Source organism: Phyllostomus discolor, chromosome 2, assembly GCF_004126475.2.
Source record: "Phyllostomus discolor isolate MPI-MPIP mPhyDis1 chromosome 2, mPhyDis1.pri.v3, whole genome shotgun sequence".
NCBI classification, from domain to species: domain Eukaryota; kingdom Metazoa; phylum Chordata; class Mammalia; order Chiroptera; family Phyllostomidae; genus Phyllostomus; species Phyllostomus discolor.
In genome coordinates, this window is record NC_040904.2 from 159,868,891 (window position 1) to 159,893,401 (window position 24,511).

Consider the following 24,511-nt stretch of genomic DNA (forward strand, 5'->3'; position numbering starts at 1 on the left):
TCCACTTGTGTGCCCTTTGCAGTCCTGGGAATAACGTTTGCATGGGCGCATGCCCTGCTGCTATTTCTCAGGGAAGGCTAGAATGTGTATCAGGTGCCTCCCATCCTCTCCCTGCCTAAGACTTGACCTGGGGAATCTGTGCTCCTTTTATTATGGCTGTCTCTGAAGAGCCCCAGGGAGGGTGTGGGTTGGAGACCCTCCTTTTTCATGCTGACCTTCTATTCCAGAACTTTGGAGCTGACTGGCTGGCACAGATACTGATGGGGGAGGGGTGGGAGAATAAGGAGCAGAAAACTAAACTGGAGGCTTCTGAGGCTAAAAGTGGAAAGGGGCTGCAGACTACAAAGCTCCCCGGGAAAGACAGTCAGCTGGAGATTCAGAGCACTCATTTATCCCTTGCTGTGCCCAGCAGTCCACAGAAATCTCTGAACTTCTCTAATTTGCACAAGTTCATTTCTGCTCCTCAAGCCCCAAATTCCCATGGCTAGGACAGGGCTTGTTTACCTAACAGCACCACCCACAGACCTCCACAAGGAACAAAGATGAAGGCTTCAGGACCCATTTTAGCCCATGAACTCACTTGCTTTCTGCCCAGTGTCAGGTCTGGGAGGTGAGTGAGATGTGGTAATGCAAGAAAATTCTGCTCACATAGGTGCAGCCTGATGAGCCAAGAATATGGGGACAGCTACAGCTGTTCCTCTTCCCAGCTTGCTTCCCTTCCCGGAGGAGCTGGAGGATGGGGAATTCCTGAGAATGGGCTAAGGGTCTGGCTCCCCAGAGAAGTGTTGGGTATATTGGACTGACTCTATCTTGGTCACCTAAACCTTACTAAATAGCCTTTCCCAGGAAGAGGTCTTCAGGCTGCTAGACTAGGGTGCCAGCCCAGAAGGGGAAATTGAGGCAGGCCTCCCCTCCCAAGAGGGTCATTGCAACTCAAGATCCCAGGAAGCTGTGGAGACAGCCTCAGCCCCTCCTACTGTTCTAGGTGCTAATCCCAGCACAGACCACTCAGGAAAGAGGATTGGCTGAGTAACTTGGAGAAGGGGCGTCACCACTACCTCGCCCAAGGGTTAAATAGGGGTACAGGCAAGATGCTCAGAAGTACTATATTCCTGAACCAGATCATGACCCAGCCCCTCAAGCTCGCCTCCAGAGTGTTGCATCGCGCCCGCTGTGCTTCCGAGCCGGGCGCCTCACTGGGCTCCAGAAGCTCTGGCTCAGCGCCCTGGAGCTTGGCGGACATCCCAGGCCCCTCCACGCCGGGTTTCCTTGCCGAACTTTTCTGCAAGGGGGGACTGTCGCGGCTACACGAGCTGCAGGTAGAGGGGGACCCTGTTCTGGGACTGAAAGCTGGGGAAACAGACAAGTGTAAGAAGTAGGAGGGAAGGCCAGTGAGAACGGATGCCCGTGAATTACAGAAAAGACAAGTGGGTATTTGGGGCTTTAGGTCGAGCTGCGCAGAGTCCACCCCCCCACACCAGCAGAGGCATTCACTCAAAAAGTGCCTTCTAGCGGGGAAGAAGTCTGGAAGCCAGGTAAGGTAGGTAGGTCCAGGACAAATGTACGGGAGGCAGAAACGCACATTACCTTCCCCGTGCATTTGGCGCGTTGGGCTTAAAACTACCTGCACACCAATACAGTCAGTGGGGGCTCATCCTGAAATGGACAGTCTGCATGAGGAACCTTTAGGGATTTTCCTGCTGCGGTTCGGCCCAGGTAACCAAAGAGAGGTACTGAATGTCTAAGCAAAGTTTTTCCGTTTTGCCCATCACACTCAAACATTCTAGAGATGGGAAGTGGAGTGAAGAGTAGGAGGGATTTGCAACACTAGAACCATACACTAGCTGGGAGTTCGCAAAGGAGCAGAAGCTCCCTTTCCAAAGTCCAGCAATGCCCTTGGCCTTGGCACGGGCCAAGCTGGGAGTCCCCTGCCTGTGTCTCCAGGATTCACCGCGCCCATTCTCCCAGGTTAGGGGCACCGCACGCTTCGGTCCTGTGTGGTTGGCCAGCTTCGGGAAGGTGCGCACGGTGTACGTGGCGGCCCCTACACTCATTGAGCAACTGCTGCGACAGGAGGGGCCCCGGCCGGAGCGCTGCAGCTTCTCGCCCTGGGTTGAGCACCGTCGCCGGCGCCAGCGGGCTTGCGGACTGCTCACCGCGTGAGTCCTCTCTGGCCCCAAAGCCCAGAACGTCTGCTGCGCCCTTCTCCTGTGGCGGGTCTGGAGACAGTCTGGAGACAGTCGGGTGTATGGGCTGCCGTTTCACCCAGACGCTGGCAAATAGGGGTTTCCACCTCAGTCGGTTTCGCCCAAAGTCAGGTAGAACCCAGTCGTCGCCCCACCCCCTTCCCCCGTCCTTCTTTTAAGAACAGAATCCTGGATATTGGCAAAAGGGGCTAGGGTACCAGATAGAATGCAAGATTCTGTGAGTCAGGCTACCCAGGAACCCAGGCCCCTCTGGGGCAGGAAATGAGTAACGAGGAAGAGGGACGAAAGGAGGGGGACGAAAGGCGGGCGCAGACAAGGCAGGTTCCTGTACCCCGAGAAAGTAGACGCAACCCTTCATCTAGCCACCAGAGCCGAACGCGCTGCTCAACCGCAGCCAACTGCGTCCAGCGGTCTCCACACACCCCTGTCTGCCCTTATGCGCCCTCTCTCCGTACCCTCGCAGGGAAGGCGAAGAATGGCAAAGGCTCCGCAGCCTCCTTGCCCCGCTCCTCCTCCGGCCTCAAGCGGCTGCCCGCTATGCCAGGACCCTAGACAACGTGGTTCTTGACCTTGTGCAACGGCTGCGATGCCAACGGGGACGCGGTGCTGGGCCCCCCGCCCTGGTTCGTGATGTAGCCGGAGAGTTTTACAAGTTTGGACTGGAAGGTGAGTCTCTAGACAGTTCGGGGCGAGCTTAGAAAGCACCCGCAAGGGGATGACGGGTTGTCCCCCCAGCCCTGCCCGTGTCCTGAGAGCGCCCCCTCTCGGTCAGGCATAGCTGCCGTGTTGCTGGGTTCGCGCCTGGGCTGCCTGGAAGCCAAAGTGCCTCCAGATACAGAGACGTTCATTCACGCCGTGGGATCTGTGTTTGTGTCCACACTGTTGACCATGGCGATGCCCGAATGGCTGAACCGCCTTGTGCCGGGACCCTGGGGGCGCCTTTGCCAAGATTGGGACCAGATGTTTGCATTTGGTAAGGCACAGAAATGAAGTGTGGACAGGGGATCGTAATTGCTGTTCAGGGATAGTGAGGCATTCGGGCATCTTCTCTCCTCGCAGCCCAGAAGCACATGGAACGGCGAGAGGCTGAGACAGCCATGAGGAGCCAGAGAAGGCCTGAGGAGGAAAAGGGATCTGGGGTGCACCTGACCTACTTCCTGTTCCAGGAACAGTTGCCTGCCCCTTCCATCCTGGGGAATGTGACAGAGCTGCTGCTAGCTGGAGTGGACACGGTAAAGTTCTCCCTCCATGATGTGGGTCCTCCTTTCAGAGCTTGGCCTCCCCAAGCAGCTCAGTCCTGCAGAGGATTCACTACGGCCCTCCAGAGCAGCTTGGGTTATCACCTCCTGAGCTCCAGACAGCTTCATATTCTGCTCCCTATACAGGTTCCCCTCTCTTAATACTTACGATGCTCTCACCTGTCCTCTCAGGTATCCAACACCCTCGCCTGGGCTTTATATGAGCTCTCCCGACACCCAGAAGTCCAAACGGCACTCCATTCTGAGATCACAGCTGCCTTGGGCCAGGGGTCCAATGCCCACTCCTCAGCCACTGCTCTGTCCCAGCTGCCCCTGCTGAAGGCAGTTCTCAAGGAGGTGCTAAGGTGAGGGGACAGTAGAGGAGGGGCTAGAGAAAATGCTGGGGAAGGGCTGAAGAGGCAGACAGTACAAGCAAGCAGGCAGAAAACAGAATTAAGTGGTACTCCTGGCCAAGAATGGGTTTGGAACTTGCCAGCAGGTGAGGGAGGCTAATGGCCCCCAACCTCACCCTTCTGTCTCTCCTTGTGCTCTGCAACCCAGACTGTACCCCGTAGTGCCTGGAAATTCCCGTGTTCCAGACAGGGACATTCGTGTAGGCGATTATACTATCCCCAAAAACGTGAGTAGAGCCTATGGGTCCATTTTGCTAAGCCATCTCTCACTGTCATGGCCCCTGTCCTGTAACAGCTCTCCATAAGCCCTTCAAACCCTCCGCTCGCCTGAATGCAGTGGAGAAATCCTTCCAAAAGCAGCCCCAGGAAATTTCCCCATCACCCACCAGAACCTGCCTTCATTCCAGTCCATGTAGCCTCTTTTCCATGTCCCTCCCTGCATTTCTGGGCCAAAATTGGCAAGTTTGTGTTTCTCCCTCACCAGACGCTGGTCACTCTGTGTCACTATGCTACTTCAAGGGACCCTTCTCAGTTCCCGGAGCCAAATACTTTTCGTCCAGCTCGCTGGCTGGGGGAAGGTCCAGCTCCCCACCCATTTGCATCTCTTCCCTTTGGCTTCGGCAAGCGCAGCTGCATGGGGAGACGCCTGGCAGAGCTTGAGCTGCAAATGGCTTTGGCCCAGGTGAGTGATCTAGACTGAGAGGGACCTAACACTCTAAAGCTGTGAGCTCCTCTTCTGACAAACATAGGAAAACAGTTAAGATTTGGTAGACCTAATTCTCTGAAATATGTAAATCCCATTATAGGCCTAGAAACCAAGTGAGGGCATTTGGACTATCTTTTTCCCTACCATAATTCGTTGTCCTGATTAACCAAGAAGTCCATTACCAGCCACAGGTGCCATTCCAACCTTGACCACCCTAACACTCATAATGCCTATGACCAAAAGGGCCCAACACTGTAGACACCCCTCATAGTGACAGCCTTCTTCCTCCCTTTTCAGATCTTGACCCACTTTGAGGTACAGCCTGAGCCAGGCGCTGCTCCGATCAGACCCATGACCCGGACTGTGCTGGTACCCGAGAGGAGCATTAACCTACAGTTTGTGGACAGATAGTCCTGTGGAAGGATGCTGTTATCATTACCCTTTCTCTTTTCATGGAGGTTTACTAGGCATAAGAGCAAGAGATGTGTGTTTCCCCTGAGGACTGTCTATCTGATCAGACTGGTCAGAATGACCATAGCAAATGGTTTGAGGCAGCCCTGACCAAGGTGTGAAGTGTGCATTTGGCCTGACCCAGCAGGCCCAGAGAAAACCGTAGTCCCTCTGCCTGTTCAGCCCTTCTCCTGGTCGTGTCATATGTATCCTTCCAGGGCTAGCTCAGACTATGAATAATGCTGGGCGATCTGAGGGAGAATTCCACTGCTGCCCTTTTGGGGTTTCCACAGTGTTCATTGATGCTGCTGGCTAAGCTCTTGGCATGACACAAGCTAAGTACTTGTGCATCTGGTCTGCACCTGGTTGGTCCTCTCTCCTTGTTATGTGAGCTCTTTGAGAGGAAAAATGAGGCCTTATTCAGTCTTTATATCCCCTACCAGGGCCTATCCCTAAGTGATACCACAAAAATTCTCAGACTGAATCTGGACCATGTAGCAGAAGGTTACCAAAGCTCCAAGCAGCTTACCAAGATCTGTCTACCCCATTCCTTCCTCACCTTGCCCCTAGGAGGGTGAGTCTGCCCTTGCCTGGTTTATAATTAAAAAAAAAAAAAAGAACTATCCTTGAGCCCTGGCTGGCGTGGCTCAGTGGACTGAGTGCAGGCTGCGAACCAAAGCATCGCAGATTCGATTCCCAGTCAGGGCACGTGCCTGGGTTGCAGGCTACGGCCCCCAGCAACTGCACATTGATGTTTCTCTCTCTCTCTCTTTCTCCCTCTCTTCCCTCTCTAAAAATAAATAAATAAAATCTTTTAAAAAAACTATCCTTGAAAAAAACAAAACAACAACAATCTTTGCTCCTCTGGTCACTATTAAATTGGCTTGCCCCACCACTTAGTTCCTAGGCAGAGACATTTCAGGTCTTGCCCCTGTGTATGCCTTCTTTTTATATTTTGAAAATTTGAACTATTCATAGTTTTGAAATAAAAAAAAAAAATCCTGAAGGTTCTCTCCTTGATTTTTGACTTATTTCTCTCTCACTCCCACTTCCTACAAGACCTGGAGGCAATATCCTCACCCAAATCCCCAACCTTGGTATCTCAGACCCTGGAGCGACCCCATAACATGGGAGGTCTAGACACTTGGAAAATGGGTTTGCATTGCAGACCCAGACATGTTTCTGTGTGGAGTGAGAACAGCCAAGTCTGGCTCCCTGGGAGAGATTAAGGGGGTGGTAGTGAAAAGTAACCATAAGGGCTGTAAAAGTGAGTTGGGAGCTAGGGATTTGCAGAGATGGCCAGAGGCAGCTGACTCTTTGGTAGAAGTGTTTTTGGAGCCTAGACTGAAGGGCATCCTAGAATGGCTACTCTGCCCTCTCTAGAAAAGTTGCTCCAAAGTCATTTTCTTTGGAGAAAGGCAAGGATACAGGCAGAGAAGTGAAGTCAGACAGAATGAAAACTCTGTGGGGGCGGCCAGAAGCCCTGGGGCACCAAGGCAGAAGGGGGCAGGTAGAGGGAGCCTGTTTCCCTGAGTCAGCAGTCTCTGGCCCCCCAGAAGTTGGGTGCAGTCCTCCCCTTGTGATATATACAGATTAACTCATCTTCCACACACATAAATCTCTCAGCACACTCCCCGCAGCTCCCTGTATAGCCCGGATTATCCTCCCCATGTCAGGACTTGTCCCCTTGCTCCTGCTCCACTCACACCCCCTTCCAATTAGCTAGATAGAGATGGAGATTTCACTTTATACTCCCCCCCGCAACTCAGCCTCCTGCCCTAGACATGGATCCCTGACCACAGAAACTCCACTGGTCCCCACACCTGGGGAGTATCCATTTATGTAAGATCAATAGAGGGCGGGTTGTACCCAAGGCCCTGTGCAGAGACCAAGGTTTTTGCCTTTCCCCTTCTCTCAAGTCCTTCTTTACCACACTCAGTCTCCACCCCAATGCTCCTCTCACCAACCTCAGCTTGAACCTAAGTGACTTGAGTTTTAGCAGATTTGAGCTTTGAGAGAATAAAACCCCCGCTCCCTCTCAGACCCTTTCCCATGAACTCATTGATGAGGACTCTGTACACCCACAGTCCTCATTGGGCAAGCTGGGCTGCTCACTGAGGAGAGCAACAGTTTCTATGACCCCTTTCCTGGACATGAATCTCTTTAAGTTAGAAAGGGAAGGATGGGGGACTGTGCTTATTGCTGGTCCCAACCCCAACACCAAGACAGTCAATGGTGATGAAAGGAAGAGGAATATACTGTCTCACTTGGCCTGGTGTTAGGACCCAGAGTGGAGATGGAGACAGTGGGTCTGTGAGCCTATGTTCTTGGGATTGTTTAAACTTCCATGTGGGACCATCAAGGGGGCAGCCCAGGCTTGACACAGGAAACCCCAATTGTGTAACTCCGACCTGAACCCTATCTACCAGGACAGGCACTAGCAGGCACTCTGATTTGCTATCCCCCTTTCAATCCCCACCAACTATTCTGTGAATAGCAAATCAGTAAAGTCTGGCTCTTCCGTCCGCCCAAGTAGGGAATGTGGCTTATCTCTCTGGGGAAACAATTTTCCACTGGAAAAATGGCAGTGGGGGCTGCTCAGCCTCAGTTGCCTCTCCACTTTGATCCCTGGAAGTGATACACTTTCACACCTCCAGGTGACTCAAATCCAAGTCCAACTTTGGTTTCTACACTCCCAGGAAAGTCTGGTTGCTAGCACCATGGACAGCAACCAAGACCCTTTTGGAGAGGGGTGGGCCATGACCATTACCCAGGCAAAGCTATGTGACCGTTGGTAGATAAGCATCTCCTCCAAAACATCCCCAGGGAAGAGGAAAAGCAGAAAACCTTCCCTGGAAGAAGGACTAATAATAGGAAAGGCCTCTGGATCCAACTTGAGCCAAGTGTGAATTAATTTAATTGCTGATGAGCCTTTCACCATCATTCATATAATACACAGCTCCAAGGCCTCAGGAGAAAGGGGTGAGGCTTTAACTAGTCCTTCCCCAGCTCCTCCTCTATAGACACCTGCCCTCGACACTGCTGCCTCCAAGCACACCTTCCAGTGAATACCACTAGCTGCGATATGCCAGGATCAGACCTATGACCCTAAACTGCCACAGGAGATTACACTGGAGCTGGAAACTCGGCTCACGGAAGGATTCTGACCCTCTCACTCCAAATAAGACCAAATTCACTTCCAACTACTTCTCCAGGTGAGCACATAACCTGAGGACTCATAGAATCCAAATGATCCCCAGAGCAAGGAGAGCGGCAGCCTTCCCCTACCCCATGTTTACAGGGTTGGAGGAGCTCTCGTTCTTACAAGTAACCACCATCCTTTACACCTGCAACGTCTATTTCCCCTCATATTTATATATCTATTATGACACTCAACACACATTTCCAAGGCTCTGTGCAGCTCCAAATGAAAAACATATTTTGAAATTTGTTAACCAGCTATTTAAAATAAATGAACCATCATCTCATGTAGAAATCTTTTTATGCCATCACTGATTTTCTTTGCAATGGCACTCAACCTGTCCCTTCTTTATCCTTATTCCAACCCTATGAGGTAGACAGGCAAACCACAGTAGAGATTTTTTTCCTAAATCACACACAACTTGGAGGTGGTAGGTTCACCCTTTACATACCTCTGAGCACTACCATCTAGCAGCCAATATGAATTACTCACCAGCAAGTGGGAGTTAAACCTCCAACTCGGAACCCACTGCTGCATTTGGGATTTGGAACCTCTGCAAAGAAACCTCGCCACGCCTCCCAACCCTCCAGAAAAAGCCCCAGATGAGAAAGGAGTCTCCTTGTGCATATAAATGATTCTTTATGCCCTCCCCCCCATGCAATGGGGGGCAGAGCCAGGGAAGTCTCACCCGCCCTCATGCAGGGAACGGGAGGTTAATGTGTACTAGTCTTATTGCCAGCTGCCCTGTGGCCATGAAGTGGGGAATGGGGGAGGGGTCTACAGCCCCTTTCTTCTGGCATTGATTCCCCCCTCACCAAGTCACTGTGGTAGAGCTGAGGGGCTGGAGGCCCTAGGAGCTGAGGTAAAGACGGTTCTCTAGGGAAGAAAAGCTGCTCTCCCCATTTGCCCTCTGGCTGCCCCAGGATGAATGTGAGGAGCTGTCAGTGGGAGCTGGAATGTCATCCAAGTGTCTCTACCCAGTGGGCAGTAGAAGCCAGACAATGTCTCCAGCTTGAGGCTGCCCACAGAGATCCTCGGTAGTGGGGGCAGTGTGCACCAAACATCTGGTCCAGGTAGTACCTCCAGCAGCCATAATAGCTCATCTGTAGCCAAGGTACTGACTTAAGATCCCCGCTCCTGGAGTCCAGTTTAGACTGTGGTGACCCTCATGACAACCTCTCGGCCAGAATGGGAACTGGAACGCGCATCTGGTGGCCGCAGCTGTCCAAGGAGGTGCAGGATTGTGTAACCACAGCGCTGAGGCAAGAGCGTCCGCATGCGCTGGGCAGCAGGGGGGCGGCTGGTGGCCCCAGAGGGCGGGCCTGTCCGTGAGGTCCTGGGGCCTGGCTTCCCTGCTGTCCCTCCCCCTGCATCTCCTCCTATGTCCTTGGTCTTGTCATAATTCAGGACCTTCCACTGCTGGTTCACTGCCTGCCAGCGCTTGAAGATGCGGTAGACAGAGGAGCCTTCATGGACGATGAGGCCTGAGCAAGAGGGATAAGATATCCAGGGTCAGCTGCTGCCCAGACCTAGGCCAGAGGTGCTTAAGCAAGGTTTTTTTTTCTTTTCTTTTCTTTTTTTTAGAGAGAGAGAGAAAGGGAGGGGGTGAGGTGGGGGGAGAGGGAGAGGGGGAGAGAGAGAGAAAGAGAGACCGATTTGTTGTTCCACTTATTAATACATTGATTGATTTATCTTTGTCTGTGCCCTGACTGTGGATACACAACTTTGGTGTATCAGGACTACACTCTAACCAACTGAGTTCCCTGTCCAGGGCCAAGCAAGCATGTTCTAGAGTGAAGAGATAGGGTTGCAAAGGGCCTAGAGAAGCTGGGAAGAAAGGGGCACCGAGATAGCCCTAAAGGCTCTCCGTGGTGGAAAATGTGGCCAGAAAGCTGAGGGAATGGGTAGGAAGAGTAAAATGTTTGAGTTGGAGGAAGTTGCTCGTCAGGTAAAGGGGAGAGAGGTGCCCTCACCTATGCAGACGACATCCATGAAGCCATACATGCCGTAGCAGATCTGAAAGAGCAGATCCTGACGTTGCCACTTGGCTGAAGGGCTGAGTGAGGACCAGATGAGCCAGGAGATGCTGGCGACGAGGAAGAGAGAGCCCAGAACTATGGCCGCAATCTGCACCTTCTCAATGACCGTCAGGGAGATGGCCTGCCACTGTGTGGGAGAAAGGGCTCCAAAAAGTCACAGAAAGAAATGGAGGGCCAGGTGATGGGAGGCCCCGAAAGGGGGTGCTCCGGGAGCCTTTCTGAACCCCCCCCCCCGCTGCAGGATTAACACCTGTCCCCTCTGTGCCCTGACCACACCTAGAGCGTGGCACTGCTCACATTGTTTGAGACCATTCACCTGCTGTAGTTCAGAAAGGCAGGGTTGGGCAGGTGCTCTGAAGCCAGACCACCTAGGTTTCAATTCCAAATTCTAACTCCATCACTTCCTGCCTGAGTAACCCTGGGCAAGTTTTCGAATCTCTTTCTCCATCAGTCTTCAAAATAGGAATAATAATGGTCTATTACTAATAGGATTATTATGAAAATTAAAAGTTAATACACACCAAAAGCCTGACAGAAAATACTGTTTGCTACCATCATCACTGACATTGTCATCTTTCCTTTGCTGTTGTCTCAGTGCCTAGAACAGTGCCTGGAATTCTAGTTGGCACCCAATAACGTCTTTGTGGAGAAAGGGAGAATTTACAGACAGACGGGAAATTGTGGTCATGGTGGGGAAGGGGAAATAAATGGATGAAGTAGGCTCCTGGGAGGGCTCCTGAGTCTGATTGCTGTAAGGCCCTTGCCCCAGTCTGAGTGTCCTCTCCTTGCACCTTACCTGCAGTGGATTCTTGGTGCTGATCGCCAGGACCTGATACTTGAAGTAGCAGAGCTCACAGCTCCAGGAGCCCCTCTCGCTGATCCAGCGGATGAGGCAGGGCTGGTGCGTGCAGCGCACAGAGCCGTCGCAGCGGCAGGGGCTCAGGAGCTCCCCCTGGAGGAAGAGTGATGAGAGTCCCGGTCAGCTACCACCACCCGGACCCCACTGCTCTTTGCCCTGGGAGAGGATAACCTCCTCTCCAGGTCATTCATTCTCCCACCTTAAAAATGCTCAGGCCTTTCACCCAAAACAGGGCAAGAGGCTAAGGCTGCAGCACAAAAGACAAAAGTTAGAGCCCAATGTAAACTTCCCTGACCAAACAAATGAGAGATGAAAAGGGATTGGGTTGGGGGTGGGAAACTGGGTCTTCTCTTTCCCTAGAATTTGGAGAGGGTGGTCTTGAAGGCTTCCCAAATGGAAGGCTACCCCTTAGGAGCTGGAGTGTTAGGGTCAGAGCTTCAGAGCCGTGCTTTCCTCCCCCGCTCCATCACTGCGAAGTATTTCACAGACGTGGTGCAGACTGGGATGAGTTACATCCTCAGTTTCCAAGTTCCAAAAGGGAGGAGAAATCCTGGGGGCTGCAGTATAGGGTGTTTTCTTTTAATCAGGAATAATGTCTCACGACACAGAGACTTCCCAGCACCATCCCGAGACAACTTTGTCCGTAACATTTAAACAAAGAGTACTCTTGGAAATGAGACGGAAAGTTGCAGCATGGGAAGTGAAGAAAAGCGCCCCACGAAGAGAAATTCTGAACGAGGCAAGGGCGCCGGCTGGGCCCCTCGCTTCGAGGTGGGCACAGAGGCGCCCTCCTCCGCCCACCTCCTCAGCCTCCAAAGACCCTGCGGGGAGGGGAGTGGGAAAAGAGGCTGTCCCGTTAGCCGGTGAGAGTCATCCTGAGCCCTACTAGCAGAAAGCCCCACCCCTTCCTGGGGAGCCCCGATGCCCCTCCGCCCCACACAAACGGTCGGGGAGTCTCCAGCCAGCCCCCCAACCTCACTCCGTCCCCCTCGGACCCTGAGTCCCGCCCAGCCGCCCTTAGTCCCACCCCCCTCCCCGCTCCAGGCCTCCCCGGGCGCCCCAGGTGCGCGCCCCCACCCCACCCCGCCCCGCCCCGCCCCGCCCCGCGCGTGCCGGGGCCTGACCTGCTCGGGGCCCTGGAAGCAGATTCGGCACTGGGGGGTCCGGAGCCCGCTGTCCAGGCTGCTGCTAAGCGACAGGGCGTCCAGCGCGCCCGGGGGCGGCGGCGGCGGCGGCGCGGGCGGCGGCGGGAGTCCGGCCCGCGGCTCCTTGTCTCCGGCCAGGCCCCGGGCCCGCGGCTCCGACCCGTAGTACTCCTCCTCGTCGCCGTCGCCGTCCCGGGCCGAGCAGCCGGCGAAGGGCGCCCAGCCGCAGCCGCCCCCCCCGCCCCCCCGGGGCTGCGGCTCGGCCCGGGGCCGCCCCCCGCCCGTCAGCACCAGCAGCTTCAGCTCGTTCAGGAACATGCGGAGCCGAGACTTGAGCATCGTCCGGGAGCCGGGGGGCGGGGGGCGGCGCGCAAGGGGGCTCTCGGGCGGCGGGGGGAGGGGAGAGGACAAGGCCGGGGAGGGGGCGCGCGCCCGAGAGCCGAGCCCGGCCGGGGTCTTCGGGGCCTGCGAGCGCCGTTCACTGCTGCCGCCGCCGGGGCTTCGGCGCTTGCGGGGCCGGGAGGGCTGGCGGCCCGGGGGCGGCGGGGCGGGCAGCCATGGCCAGGGCAGTGGGCGGGGAGGGGGCTCAGGGTATCGCGCCCCGCGGGTCTGGGTCCGGAGCGGGCCGGGCTCCCGGGATTACGCTCCCGTGTCCTCCTGCGGCGGGGCCGCCCCCCATCGCCGTCCTCCTGGCCCCAGTCCCGCTCCGGCTCCCGGCTCCGGGCTCCTGCTCCGCTTGGCCCGTGCGCTCGGCGGTGGCAAATGGCGGCTCCTTCCGGCGGCGGCGGCGGCGGAGACCCCCCCCCCCCCTCCGAGCGGCGGGCGGGCGGGGCGGGAGCCCGGAGCCGGTGAGGGATGAAGGGAGGGGCGGGGCGGAGAAGGGGGGAGCGGAGGAGAAGTGGCCGCGGCTGCGCATCCCCGCCCTGCCCCGCACGAGCAGGTGTCCCTAGAGGCCGGGGCGACGGTGCGAGCCCCAGGGGGGATGGAGGGAGGGGAGTGTCCGAAGAAGGGGAGTGTGCACACTGGTAGGAGAATAGGTGTGTGAACGGGTGAGGATGGAAGGTGAGTGAGTGCTTAAGCAGGTGCACCAGAGAGGGACAGGCGTGTGCAAAATGGGAGTGTGCAGATACCCTATGTAAGGGTCTACCGGTATGAAGGAGGCAAGTGAGCAAGAGGTGGCCTCAAGCAATAAACACTTTTACACAAAGGACTGAAAAGTGTGCCTGGTGCGGGACGGTGGAAGAGATGAGAGTGTAAGGGATGCAGTCGGATTGCACGAGAAACACAGTATCTGGCAGTAATATGTGAGGCAGGTGAATGAACAAGGGAGACAGGAGTGCTAAGGGATGAGAGTGTCTTTTCTGGCATTCTTTGGCCCTCACCACCCTACACGAAGTGACTGTCCCCCTCTCCCACACACAGCTCTTGGCTTTTATGGGGGCCTTGACAGAGAACCAGTTGTACCCCCTTACTGTTTCTGACCTACACACACAACCTCCCTCTCCTCCCTTTTCCAAAGCTGAAGGAAAAGGAATTCCAGGGAGCCCATTGGGTCAAATACACTGGGAACAAATTAATTAGCAGAAGAGTAATTAACAGAAGAGAGGGGGTGGAACCAGGGACAGACTGCCAAACTAAGGCTCCTCAATCGAAAATGATTAAGGAGAGCAATGCTCTTATGAAGCATTCAAACACATTGGATGGATGAATGAATGAGCCAGAAAAGGGGGCTAGAACCCAAGCCAACACAGAGGATGGCTTCTTTTTTATTGAACTTATTGGAGTGCCATTGGTTCACAAAACCATACAGGTTTCAAATGTACAACTCATCATCTGCACAGTGCATAATGCACCCATCACCCGAAGTAAAGTGTCTTTCTGTCCCCATTTATCCCTACTTTGCCTGCCTCCACATACCCCCACCCCTCATCCCCAGGGCTATCACCACACACTGCTGACTGTGTTTATGCTGTGCGTGTGTGTGTGTACACATACATGTTTTGTTTTGTTTTTGCTTAATTCCTTCACCTTCTTTCAAGGATGACTTGAAATGATGGCCTATGATGGGCTAATGTGGAAGGTGAGGCTGAGGTGGACTCTGCTGGTGCAGAAAGTTTGACACAGACACTTAGCCTTCCAGAAGATTTACACACCAACCAGTTCTAACAAAGTAGCCAATGAAACATTCACTTTACACACCCTTTAGGCTCAGATCTTGAGGTTATTCTTTTTATTTTATTTTTAATTTATTTATTGACTTTAGAGAGAGAGAGAAGGGGACAGAGAAAAAACATTGATTTGTTTTACCACTTATTAATGCATTCATTGATTGATTCTTGTATGTACTCTTACTGGAATGGAACCCGCAACCTTGGTATATAGGGATGATGCTCTAACCAACTGAGCTACCTGGACTTTTTTCTTTTTTTTTTAAAGATTTTATTTTTTAGAGAAAGGAGAATGGAGGGAGAAAGAGAGGAAGAGAAACATCGATGGGTTGCCTCACCCCCCCAACTAGTGACCTGTCCCACAACCCAGTCGTGTGCTCTGACCAAGACTGAACCTGCAACCTCTCGGTTCCCAAAAGGGCCACATCAGCCAGGGCTTGAGGTTTTTCTTACTAGTCCCAGCTGCCCTTATCAGCAAGGACCCAAAATTATAGCTATCAGAATGCAATGAGGGAGGATCTCTACTGACATGTTTTTTGTTTTGCCCTGGAACATGCTTTATATTCATCTCAAACCTGAATTCTCATATCCTCAGCCAGATGGTTAAAGAAAATATAAGTTAGGGTGAAAGAAGTGACAAATAGGGTAATAAAGTGGTTTCAGATTTTAGGCAAGTTGTCACAAATGAGGCACTGATCCCTTCCTTCCCTTAGTCCCATTCTCCCAAAGGGTTAGGAGATGGAGAAGTTGGAGGCATTAAGACAAGGGAAGCCAACGAGAAACCTGCCTATTGTATACCTTTATAAGGTGTCTGTGAGCAATGGCCATTTTGGGAAAGGTTTGTGTTCCCAGCAGGGGCAAGGGCTATGAAAACTTGCACTGGAGGAAAAGATGCACAGTAACCTCCAATAATGAGTCACAAGGTTTGCAGAAGGGCACAAGCCATTCTCATGTAATGTGCTGGTCTGGGGTAGTGGTTGTGGGGTATGTGTGTGTGTGCGCGCGCGCGCGAGCGCATCCATCTGTTTACACATGACTCATCTGTCATACACGTACACGCATAACAACATAGTGCTGAAAAGAACCTTAAAAGTCAAGAATTCCTGTCTCCCAATCATTGGAAACTTCTTTGCCAGAACGCAAGTAGTGGTCTCTGCTTTAACATTTCCAGGAAGGGGTGGAAATTGGGAAGAGGGGAGGCCATTACCTTGCTCCTCTTCTTCTTGGATTACTGTGTTAATTTGCCTTCCATCAATCCTTTAATCCTAGTTTTGCCCTCAGATGGGCATTGTCTGCTCCCTATTTCATACGACCACACTACTGGCTGCGTCTTTACAGATAGTCTTATCACTACTTCGAAGGGCTAGTGACTGAGACGCAAAAAACACAGTCCCACAAACAACCCTGTATGCACAGGGGAAGCAAGCGCTCAGTACAAATTTGTTGAATGAATGAATGAAACAAAGACACAAGTAAGTTCTCCGATGGTGGTAGAGCAGAAAGGCGACAGCACCACCTCTTGTTCCCAGACACCCTCCCAGGCCCCACCACAGAGTGAGAGACTAGGAGTGAGACTGGAGAAGGCCTGCAGCAGGAATTAGCATCTGGGTGGCCCAGGTTGCCATGGCACCTCCTTGGACTCCACCCTCTCTCTTTTTAGGCCCCCCCTCCCCACCCCAGCAAGGGTTGTGGCAGCTAATCACGTGCTCCGCCGCGTAACCACACCTTTGCTCCACCGAGCGAGTTCAGGCGGTCACGTGGGATAGCAACAGATCACGTGTCTGCCATCGCCCCTCCTCCCCTTTCCCCCCACCAACCCCTTACCAGGCAAAGCCGCTCCCGGCCACTGTGCGCATGAGTGACTGGTCACGTGCCTCGAACGTCCGGCGTTCGCCTCCCCCCACCCCCAACTCCCGCCCAGGTTTTCCGCGCGCCTCTTTGGCAGCTGGTCACATGGTGAGGGTGGGGGTAAGGGGGCCGCTCTAACTTGCGGCCTGTGTCTGTGTTCGGGCCCGTACCGTCCAGCTGCCTCGAGCAGATCAGTGTATGGGTCCTGAGGAACCGCCTCCCGGGCCCCGGTAACGGGCCGACCCCTCATCTCCTGGTACGGGGTGAAGTAAGTGCAGTCCCTTCCCAGGAATGGAGACCGTTCTCGCAGACCGTGGCTTCCTGCGCGGGCTAGTTACCGGAGGGTCGCTCAAGGGCGGGAAGTGGGACAGGGTGTAATCTGGTGCTTTGTGGTTGTAGGGAGGTGCAGTTCTAGAGGCTGGGGTGTGTCGTGTGGGGTCTTGTGCCGGCCGACGGTCCCAAAGGAAAAGGCATTTTTTAATTCTAGGGCCACACATGGCTGAAGGGGCTGGGGCTAGAGGCATTGTATTAAGGGGCTGGCCTCGTGGAAGAGTCGGGAAAGGACGCTGGTGTGGTGTCTTTGTGATGCCTTTTGGGGGAGTTACTTTGTTGCCGTAGGCTCATACCATCCGAACTCTGGGAGTTTCGGTGGTAGGAGTCTCTGTGATTGTAGGGTGTCCTGTGATCCGAGAATGGAAACTCTTCGATATGAGCCAGTGGCTGAGATTGGTGTTGGTGCCTATGGGACGGTGTACAAGGCCCGTGATCCCAACAGTGGCCACTTTGTGGCCCTCAAGAGCGTGCGAGTCCCCAATGGAGGAGGTGCTGGAGGAGGCCTTCCCGTCAGCACAGTTCGTGAGGTGGCCTTACTGAGGCGGCTGGAAGCTTTTGAGCATCCCAACGTTGTCCGGTGAGAAGGTGGAGAGTGGGGAGTAAAGGGGAAGAGACATCTATAGATGGGGAGCAGTGGTCAGGAGAGAAGTAGGACCCTAAGGAAATATAGGGAGGGCTATGTTGGGGCCAGAAGGGATTGATGAGCGAGTGAGTGAACATTTGTGCTGGCCAGGCTGGTGGATGTCTGTGCCAGCTCCCGCACTGACCGGGAGACCAGAGTGACCCTGGTGTTTGAGCATGTGGACCAAGACCTGAGGACGTATCTGAACAAGGTACCCCCACCAGGCTTGCCAGTGGAGACCATTAAGGTGAGTGGGATGAGCAGACAGTAAGAGGTATGTGGCTCCTCTGCTGTGGAGGGTGCTGCAATTTCAGGTATGGCGCCTAATTTCTAGTTCCTCTGTACTTCCCCCTTCCAAACCAGGATCTGATGCGTCAGTTTCTAAGAGGCCTGGATTTCCTTCATGCCAACTGCATTGTTCACCGGGACCTGAAGCCAGAGAACATTCTGGTGACAAGTAGTGGGACAGTCAAGCTGGCCGACTTTGGCCTGGCCAGAATCTACAGCTACCAGATGGCACTCACACCTGTGGTCAGTAGAATGATGGTAGCCAAAGTGGGTTCTGGTTGGGGGTAGGAGAGTAGTTGCCCAACAGTTGAGAAGTCATGCATTTCATGATACCAGTTGAGCGGTTGTGCTTTATGGTAGCCCATCAGGCCCTCATCCGCTTTTCCTATTCCTGTCAGGTCGTCACACTCTGGTACCGTGCTCCGGAAGTTCTGCTGCAGTCTGCGTACGCCACACCTGTGGACTTGTGGAGTGTTGGCTGTATCTTCGCAGAGATGTTTCGCCGAAAGTATGGGACCCGAGTATCCTGAACGATTTTGAATTTCCCAAAGCTCTTAAAACCACATCCATACCCTGCCCGTTTTTAAAAAGTTTTTAATGTATTGATTTTAGAGAGGGGAAGGTTGGGGGGTGGGGCAGAGAGAAACATCGGTTTGTTGTTCCACTTACTTACACATTCATTGCTTGATTCTTTTTTGTGCCCTGACAAGGGGTCAATCCCACAACCTTGCCATATGGGGATAATGCTCTAACCACCTGAGCTGCCCAGCCCGGGCAGAACCCTGCCCATTCTTTCACTTGAATACTACCGACCACCTTGTCCATAACTAGAAGCTCTGAAATTTCCTGGAATTAGGAACTTACTGTCCCTTTAGTTTCCATATTCTGTTTTGAGCCACTAAGCAGTAACCATTCTACTAGCATATCTTTGAAAATGACTGCTGTCTCTTCTCACCTTAGGCCTCTCTTCTGCGGAAACTCTGAAGCTGACCAGTTAGGCAAAATCTTTGAGTAAGTGAGTAGCAAGGGGAAAAAAACAGTTCATTCTGAGTCTTGCTACTACTAAGCCCAGGAGATGGAGGCTGGGGCAGGACCGCCCCCCCCCACCCCACCCCACCCCCACCAGAGTTCTCCTGTTCCCTATAGTCTGATTGGGCTGCCCCCAGAGGATGACTGGCCCCGAGACGTGTCTCTGCCCCGAGGAGCCTTTTCCCCCAGAGGGCCCTGCCCAGTGCAGTCCGTGATACCTGAGATGGAAGAGTCTGGCGCACAGCTGCTGCTGGTACTGGGTTTGGGCATGGGGTGAGATTGGGGTGGACAATGGAGTAGAACAGGGACTCAAACCATCGTGGTTCCTGAGACTTGGTTGGTGGATGGGCTAGTTTTGCTACGGTGATTGGCCATCTGTACAGAGGAATGTAGAAAATAGCCATCCTAGGTACTGGGGGTGAGCAAAAGTCCTTTTTTTATTTTTCCATGGTTTTCTGACCTTTGCCTCCCCTTAGGAGATGCTGGCTTTTAACCCACATAAGCGAATCTCTGCCTTCCGAGCCCTGCAGCACTCTTATCTACAAAAGGCAGAAGGTAGCCCAGAATGAGCAGTGGAGTGGTTGCAGCACAACGAAGAAAACTCATTTACCTTTGAACACTTGAGTGGAGAGCCCCCCCGCCACTGAGAAGGAGCTCTGTGCCTTTTTATCTCTGAGGCCGTGGAATGCGCCTCCAGCTTTTTACAGAGAATACCTGGCTGGCAAGTTTCATGACATTCCCGTCCTCCCCTCCCCCATTGGAGTATGTCCCTTGTTCTCCCTTTCCTTACCTTGATATTGAGATACTTTTTTTATACAGGAAAAAACAAAACAAAGAAATATGGTCTTTTTTTTTTTTTAATGTTTCTTCCTTTGATTGATTTTGTCATTTGGGGATTTGGAAAATCCATTCAGAAGATGGACTTCCTTGCAGAATCTTAAAGGTTCTCCTTAGGTCACAGGGCCTGCATAGTCAGTGGAGCCCTTCAACTGGTAAGAGAAGACAAGTCATTTAATTTGCTTTTTTTTCTTTTTTAAAGATTTTTAATTTATTTTTAGAGAGAGGGGAATGGAAGGAGAAAAAGAGGGAAAAACATCAACGTGTTTCTCACATATTGTGAGAGGGTAGGGGTTTCTCTCATACCCCCTGCTGGGGACCTGGCCTGCAACCCAGGCATATTCTGTGACTTGAAATTGAACTGGAGGCCCTTTGGCTCTCAGGCTGGCACTCAATCCACTGAGCCACACCAGCCAAGGCTAATTTGCTTCTTTGAATATAGAGTTTAAATGGCTTTTATTTTTATATTCACTGAACTTCCCCCAAACTGGGTCCTGCTATTACAAGAAAGAGTTCTTGGTAGTTTTCTCTCTGGCTCCGGCTCTGATTTTCCCTTGGAGCCAGGCCAGGATGTTTCGTGGTGGTCGTCCAGCATGTGGAAGGGAGAAGAGGGGAGATAGACAGGAATGACTCCAACCCCCATACCATCTGAAGCACTCCCAGGAACTTCCCATGTCCACTCAAGGAGAGAGGAAGTGTTTCTTCATTCTCTACAATCTTGCTCCCACTAAGATATCAAGGTGGAGAGCCTGGCTATTGAATCACTAGGGGATGGCAAAGGGCCTTTCCTTTTTCTCAAACAAAAAGGCTGTTGACCCTGGGTTTTCCCTAAGGGAGTAAGAAATAGCTTAGGGAGAGCAGGAATGAAGTCAGAAGCATCCACAGTCTTACAGAAAGGCACTGGGGTTAGCTCGAGGATCCTTTTGATTCCGAAATCTCATTGCAAGCCAGACACCAAGAATCTATAGAAACAAAGGGAAAGGGATAAGCATTAATTCTGAGTCTCTGAGGCTAACAGATACAGGGAAAGGGTACATACGAGGAAACCGGAGGATGTTACCTCTGTAAAGCTAAAGAAGAGTCCAACACCTCCCAGGATTTTCAGGGCTTCATCTGAATGCTTAAGGAACTTTTCTCCACACATCTGGCATGTGGGCCTCCGGATCTTGCAGATCTAGGATAAAACGCATATGTGGAGGAGGGGCAGGGGAAGATGCAGAATTGTTAAGCTGCCCTATCCTGACACCCATGGTGAATGGCCCTAGAAATGACTAGTTTTGATCAGTATCCTATAGATTGAAATCCCATTTGGCTAATTCTCTAGCCTCTGTATCCATGCCCCTTCCCAACACAAGAGCATACAGCCTTAATACAAGACAGCTGCTAGAGAGAGGCAACTGCATTCAAACTCAAATCCAGACACTATCCTTACCCAGTTTTCCTACCCAACCCCCCTTCCCCACCAACTCACTGCGGTGCAGAAAGCATAATCTTGTTGATACAGGGTTGTGAGGTTGAATAAGCCACAACAATCAAAACTTCTTTCCAGTTCATCCCGGGTCTTGTTGCTCATGACCCACCAAGAAGCATTGATGACATCTGTCTGGCGGATATATAGGCAGAGGGAAATTATCTGATGCTGCTAAACTTAAGAATCTCCCTATATGATCTCAGTTCAGGTGCCTCAATTTTCCTATTCCAGCAAAGGGAGTCAACATTCCACTGGGGGTGGGGGGCCAGTATCACAATTATATGGACTCAATGATAAATATCCACCTTAGGTTCTCCTAGACCATCCTCATGGAAAATGAGCTAGACATCCTAGAGGAAGCAAATGGCTCAGGAGTAAGTAGTATATCTAAGAATGATTTTGAGGGCCAGACTGAAAGGAAGTTGGAAGTTAGATGTTAGAGAAAATGCAAATACTCGAAAGGGCATTCTCTTACCTGTTTGCTTCGGTTAATAGCCAGACATGAACAAGAGATTACAAACTGGAAAATGAAGACCAAGCCAAGGATGATCATGTACTGAGAGGAGTTATGGAAAAAAAAAAACTCCAAGATTCCCTTATTTTTTACCTATAACAGCCATCTGATCTCACCTGTTTATACAACTTATACATGTAAGTTGAAAACAAAATAATCAGCTCTGTTTTCATAGAGCAGGGCAAAGAAACATGTCCCCAAGTTCCCTGAGGTCTAATTTCTTCATAGCCTACTCAGCCCTCCTAAGAGCCCTAGTGCCCCATCACTTCATGTCAGGATACAAAGAATAGCAGTACTTGGTGGTGGTTAATGGCGCCTACCAGTCCAGCCACTGCGATGAGAAGAAGGAAGACCCCCACAGCAATGACTCCTCCGATGATACGGATGCTGGACACCAGCCCCAGGCCTTTACCCCAAGCAGCCACTCCAATGAGCAACAAGCCTACCAGCTATAGGAAACAGAAAGAAGGATACATCGCAGAATTCTAGCCTGTAGCACAGCCAATGGCCATACAGGGTACTGGGGACAAAAAGCAAAGGAGGTGTTACAGTAACCTGGAATATCCCTGGGCTCTCCTCCCATCGGAAATCAGAATGGCTGGGATGGGAGTGGGGAGCGTGGCAGGAATGGTAATCTATGAATGCAATAACCGAACCTTTAGCTTCATCCATCACTTTTCTATTTTGGGAGAAACTGGATTGCACGCAAAGGAGGGATGGGCCTTTGTGCCCAGAGCCCACAGTTCATTCCCTCCACCCGCCCCCCCCTCCCCCACCCCCACCCCCCAAAAACCTTGGATCGCCGGAAGCCTCCCTTCTTCCCACGGAAGTCCCCAGGAATTCCCTCTTCGCCGGAAGTTCCCAGGAATCTTCCCGGAACACCCAGTACACCGTTCTCCCCACCGGAAGTCCCCTGGAGAATCTCCCCACTCGCCTTTCCGCCCTGAAGCTTCCCCCACCTTCAAAACCTCACCATGTAGACCACGTTGAGCGCGCACAGCGCATTCTTGGAGCAGGCAAAGCCGCCACAAACCATCTCCCCAGCTTTGGGGACCGAAATGGCCCCAAGGACTTAGGGAGACGGCTTTAGAGATCGTCTTCTTAGACCGCGACAGCTTCTGTCTCTTTAAATCTAGTTCAGCCAAACCCAATTCTCTGCGCCTGCACCGTCCCACCCCTGCCTCTGGATTGGCGAAACTCCGGGGTAATCCAGGACGTCGATGGACTGAATACCAATAAATCAGCATTGCGTTGCTGACCCGCCTCCAGCTCCTCCTCTAGGTTCCTTATAGGATGAAACTTAAAATTGGGCAGGGCTTGCAAAAATTCTCGTAGGGGTCAGATCCTGAACTTCGAGCCTCTGGTTGAAAGCGAAGCTTTCCGTGGTCACAGTTCCGTGGTCCCTAATCCGAGAGAGGATTCTTTAGGGGGAAACTACCGTGAAAAAAAGAGGTGCGACTTCGTCATTTCCCCTTGTCCTGCAGTGACCTCATGATGACGCAATTGTTTGTTATTATTTCTTCACACTTGGAAACACCCAAAGGAGCAAAATATTGAGCCCAGCCACAGAGGCCCCGTGTTCGGCACAACAACAGCCAGCCAGCCCTTGTACCGTTGCAAGTATGGCCACTAGTACACGTCCTGTTCCACATCCCCCCTTCCCTAACGGGTGTGAATGTGCTAGAAATTAAATGTGAAAAGCAGCAGCCTTGGCCAGGGTACTGCAGAACATAAGAAAGCCACAGGTACAGACACGGGTGTGCTGTGTCTCCAGAGCACATGCCTGGTCCAGGACTTGCCAAAAAAAATGACGAAAGGGTCTGGAGTATGAATCAATCTGAATAAGGAGAAGTCTCCACATTTTCAATCTGGGGCAGGCATAGTGGTTGGTTAATCAACATATTTATTATTGAATTTGTGCTTTGACACACTGCCATGTTTAAAGGTTTTATTTATTTTTAGAGAGAGGGGAAGGGAGGAAGAGAGAGAGAGAGAGAAACATCAATGTGTGGTTGCCTCTCGCATGCCCCTAACTGGAGACCTGGCCGGCAACCCAGGCATGTGCCCTGACTGGGAATCCAACAGGCAAACCTTTCAGTTGGCAGGCAGGCACTCAGTCTACTGAGCCACACCAGCCAGGGCTGACACCCTGCCCTTTAATGGGAATGGAAAAAGAGAAAGAAGCAGTCTTAATATGAACACAAAGGAAAACTCTCCCTTCCACCCACAGAACAATTTAAGTGTGTGTGTACCTGGATTCTATGACTGCATACTCAGTGCAGTATACAGTCTATTGCTAGTCAGACTGCCTGGGTTCCAACTTTATCACTCACTGTGTGATCTTTGCCAGTTAAGTATGCTTTTTGTACCTGCTTCCTCATCTGTAAAATGGGGGTAAATAACAATACACTTACCTCTCACGTTGTTGTGAGGATTGAATGAGTTAATATACATAGAATGCTTGGGACGGTACCTGATACATAGTAAACAGTGTTAGTTATTGTTCAGACTATTTTATAGGTTCCAGTGGGTAATCTCAATCTCAATTCCCTTATCTCCAACTACAGAAATATTCACATAGTTATAATTTCCTATCTTTCATAAATCAATATCAAAAAGATAAGCAGGAACAGAGACATTTAGAAGGGCCAGAAAGGTTTGAGTCTTGAAACAAACTAGATAAAAATATCTACCATTTCCACCCTCCTATCCTTTCTGAATTTTCATTCCATACTTCAATTCCTCATCCACCCTCTTCTCTTTCAAGTCCTAAATCAAGGGCAGAACAATAGCATTAAGAATTGGGGGACTGGCCAGCAAGCATCTTGGGTGGGTGGCATAGTGAAAGGGTGTCAGAATTATAATCAGGAGACCTAGAGTCATATCTTTGCTGCACCTTTTATGGGCCTCTCTGAGCTTCAGTTTTCTTTGCTGCAGACTAGGGATAATAATCCTACCCCTTGGGCCTGTCATAAAGATGATACATATGAAGCTGTGTTGTAAACTGCTGTGTTATAGACAGGTTAATTATCATGAAAATACTTGATCATGGAGCATGGTGGTTTGGGCTGGTTATAGATTACTGTCCTCTTCCATCACCCGTTCTCCCCATAACTGTTTGGCCCTTTACTCCTTGGCTCCC

The 24,511-nt window shown here is 51.9% G+C and overlaps 4 protein-coding genes across 8 annotated transcripts; 2 read left to right on the forward strand and 2 right to left on the reverse strand.

The window, feature by feature from the left end:
- The first annotated feature begins 444 nt into the window (after positions 1–444).
- LOC114513469 (25-hydroxyvitamin D-1 alpha hydroxylase, mitochondrial) lies at positions 445–5,636 on the forward strand. Its single transcript, XM_028532786.2, has 9 exons — positions 445–1,319; positions 1,969–2,159; positions 2,671–2,873; positions 2,980–3,180; positions 3,267–3,439; positions 3,638–3,810; positions 4,007–4,085; positions 4,343–4,540; positions 4,862–5,636. Exons 1-9 carry the CDS (start codon positions 1,092–1,094, stop codon positions 4,973–4,975), a joined length of 1,560 nt encoding a protein of 519 aa, XP_028388587.2. The 5' UTR covers positions 445–1,091; the 3' UTR covers positions 4,976–5,636.
- A 2,863-nt stretch (positions 5,637–8,499) lies between these two features.
- MARCHF9 (membrane associated ring-CH-type finger 9) lies at positions 8,500–13,077 on the reverse strand. Its single transcript, XM_028533012.2, has 4 exons — positions 12,239–13,077; positions 11,052–11,207; positions 10,190–10,382; positions 8,500–9,700 (listed from the first exon to the last, which is right to left on the reverse strand). Exons 1-4 carry the CDS (start codon positions 12,596–12,598, stop codon positions 9,366–9,368), a joined length of 1,044 nt encoding a protein of 347 aa, XP_028388813.1. The 5' UTR covers positions 12,599–13,077; the 3' UTR covers positions 8,500–9,365.
- A 3,237-nt stretch (positions 13,078–16,314) lies between these two features.
- Positions 16,315–19,400, forward strand: CDK4 (cyclin dependent kinase 4). Its single transcript, XM_028531669.2, has 8 exons — positions 16,315–16,543; positions 16,949–17,185; positions 17,342–17,477; positions 17,594–17,761; positions 17,917–18,026; positions 18,479–18,529; positions 18,665–18,800; positions 19,024–19,400. Exons 2-8 carry the CDS (start codon positions 16,968–16,970, stop codon positions 19,114–19,116), a joined length of 912 nt encoding a protein of 303 aa, XP_028387470.1. The 5' UTR covers positions 16,315–16,543; positions 16,949–16,967; the 3' UTR covers positions 19,117–19,400.
- A 423-nt stretch (positions 19,401–19,823) lies between these two features.
- Positions 19,824–22,536, reverse strand: TSPAN31 (tetraspanin 31). Of its 5 annotated transcripts, none has more exons than XM_028531670.2 (6): positions 22,343–22,522; positions 21,651–21,818; positions 21,331–21,411; positions 20,856–20,987; positions 20,445–20,558; positions 19,824–20,346 (listed from the first exon to the last, which is right to left on the reverse strand). In XM_028531670.2, the coding sequence occupies exons 1-6, from the start codon at positions 22,403–22,405 to the stop codon at positions 20,272–20,274; spliced, it is 633 nt and encodes a 210-aa protein (XP_028387471.1). In that variant the 5' UTR covers positions 22,406–22,522; the 3' UTR covers positions 19,824–20,271. The 5 variants fall into 5 exon arrangements, with proteins under 5 accessions (XP_028387471.1, XP_035874627.1, XP_035874628.1 ...); XM_036018734.1 differs by having other exon boundaries at positions 19,826–20,346; positions 22,329–22,536; XM_036018735.1 differs by lacking the exon at positions 22,343–22,522 and adding an exon at positions 21,925–22,092 and having other exon boundaries at positions 19,826–20,346.
- Positions 22,537–24,511: the final 1,975 nt, after the last annotated feature.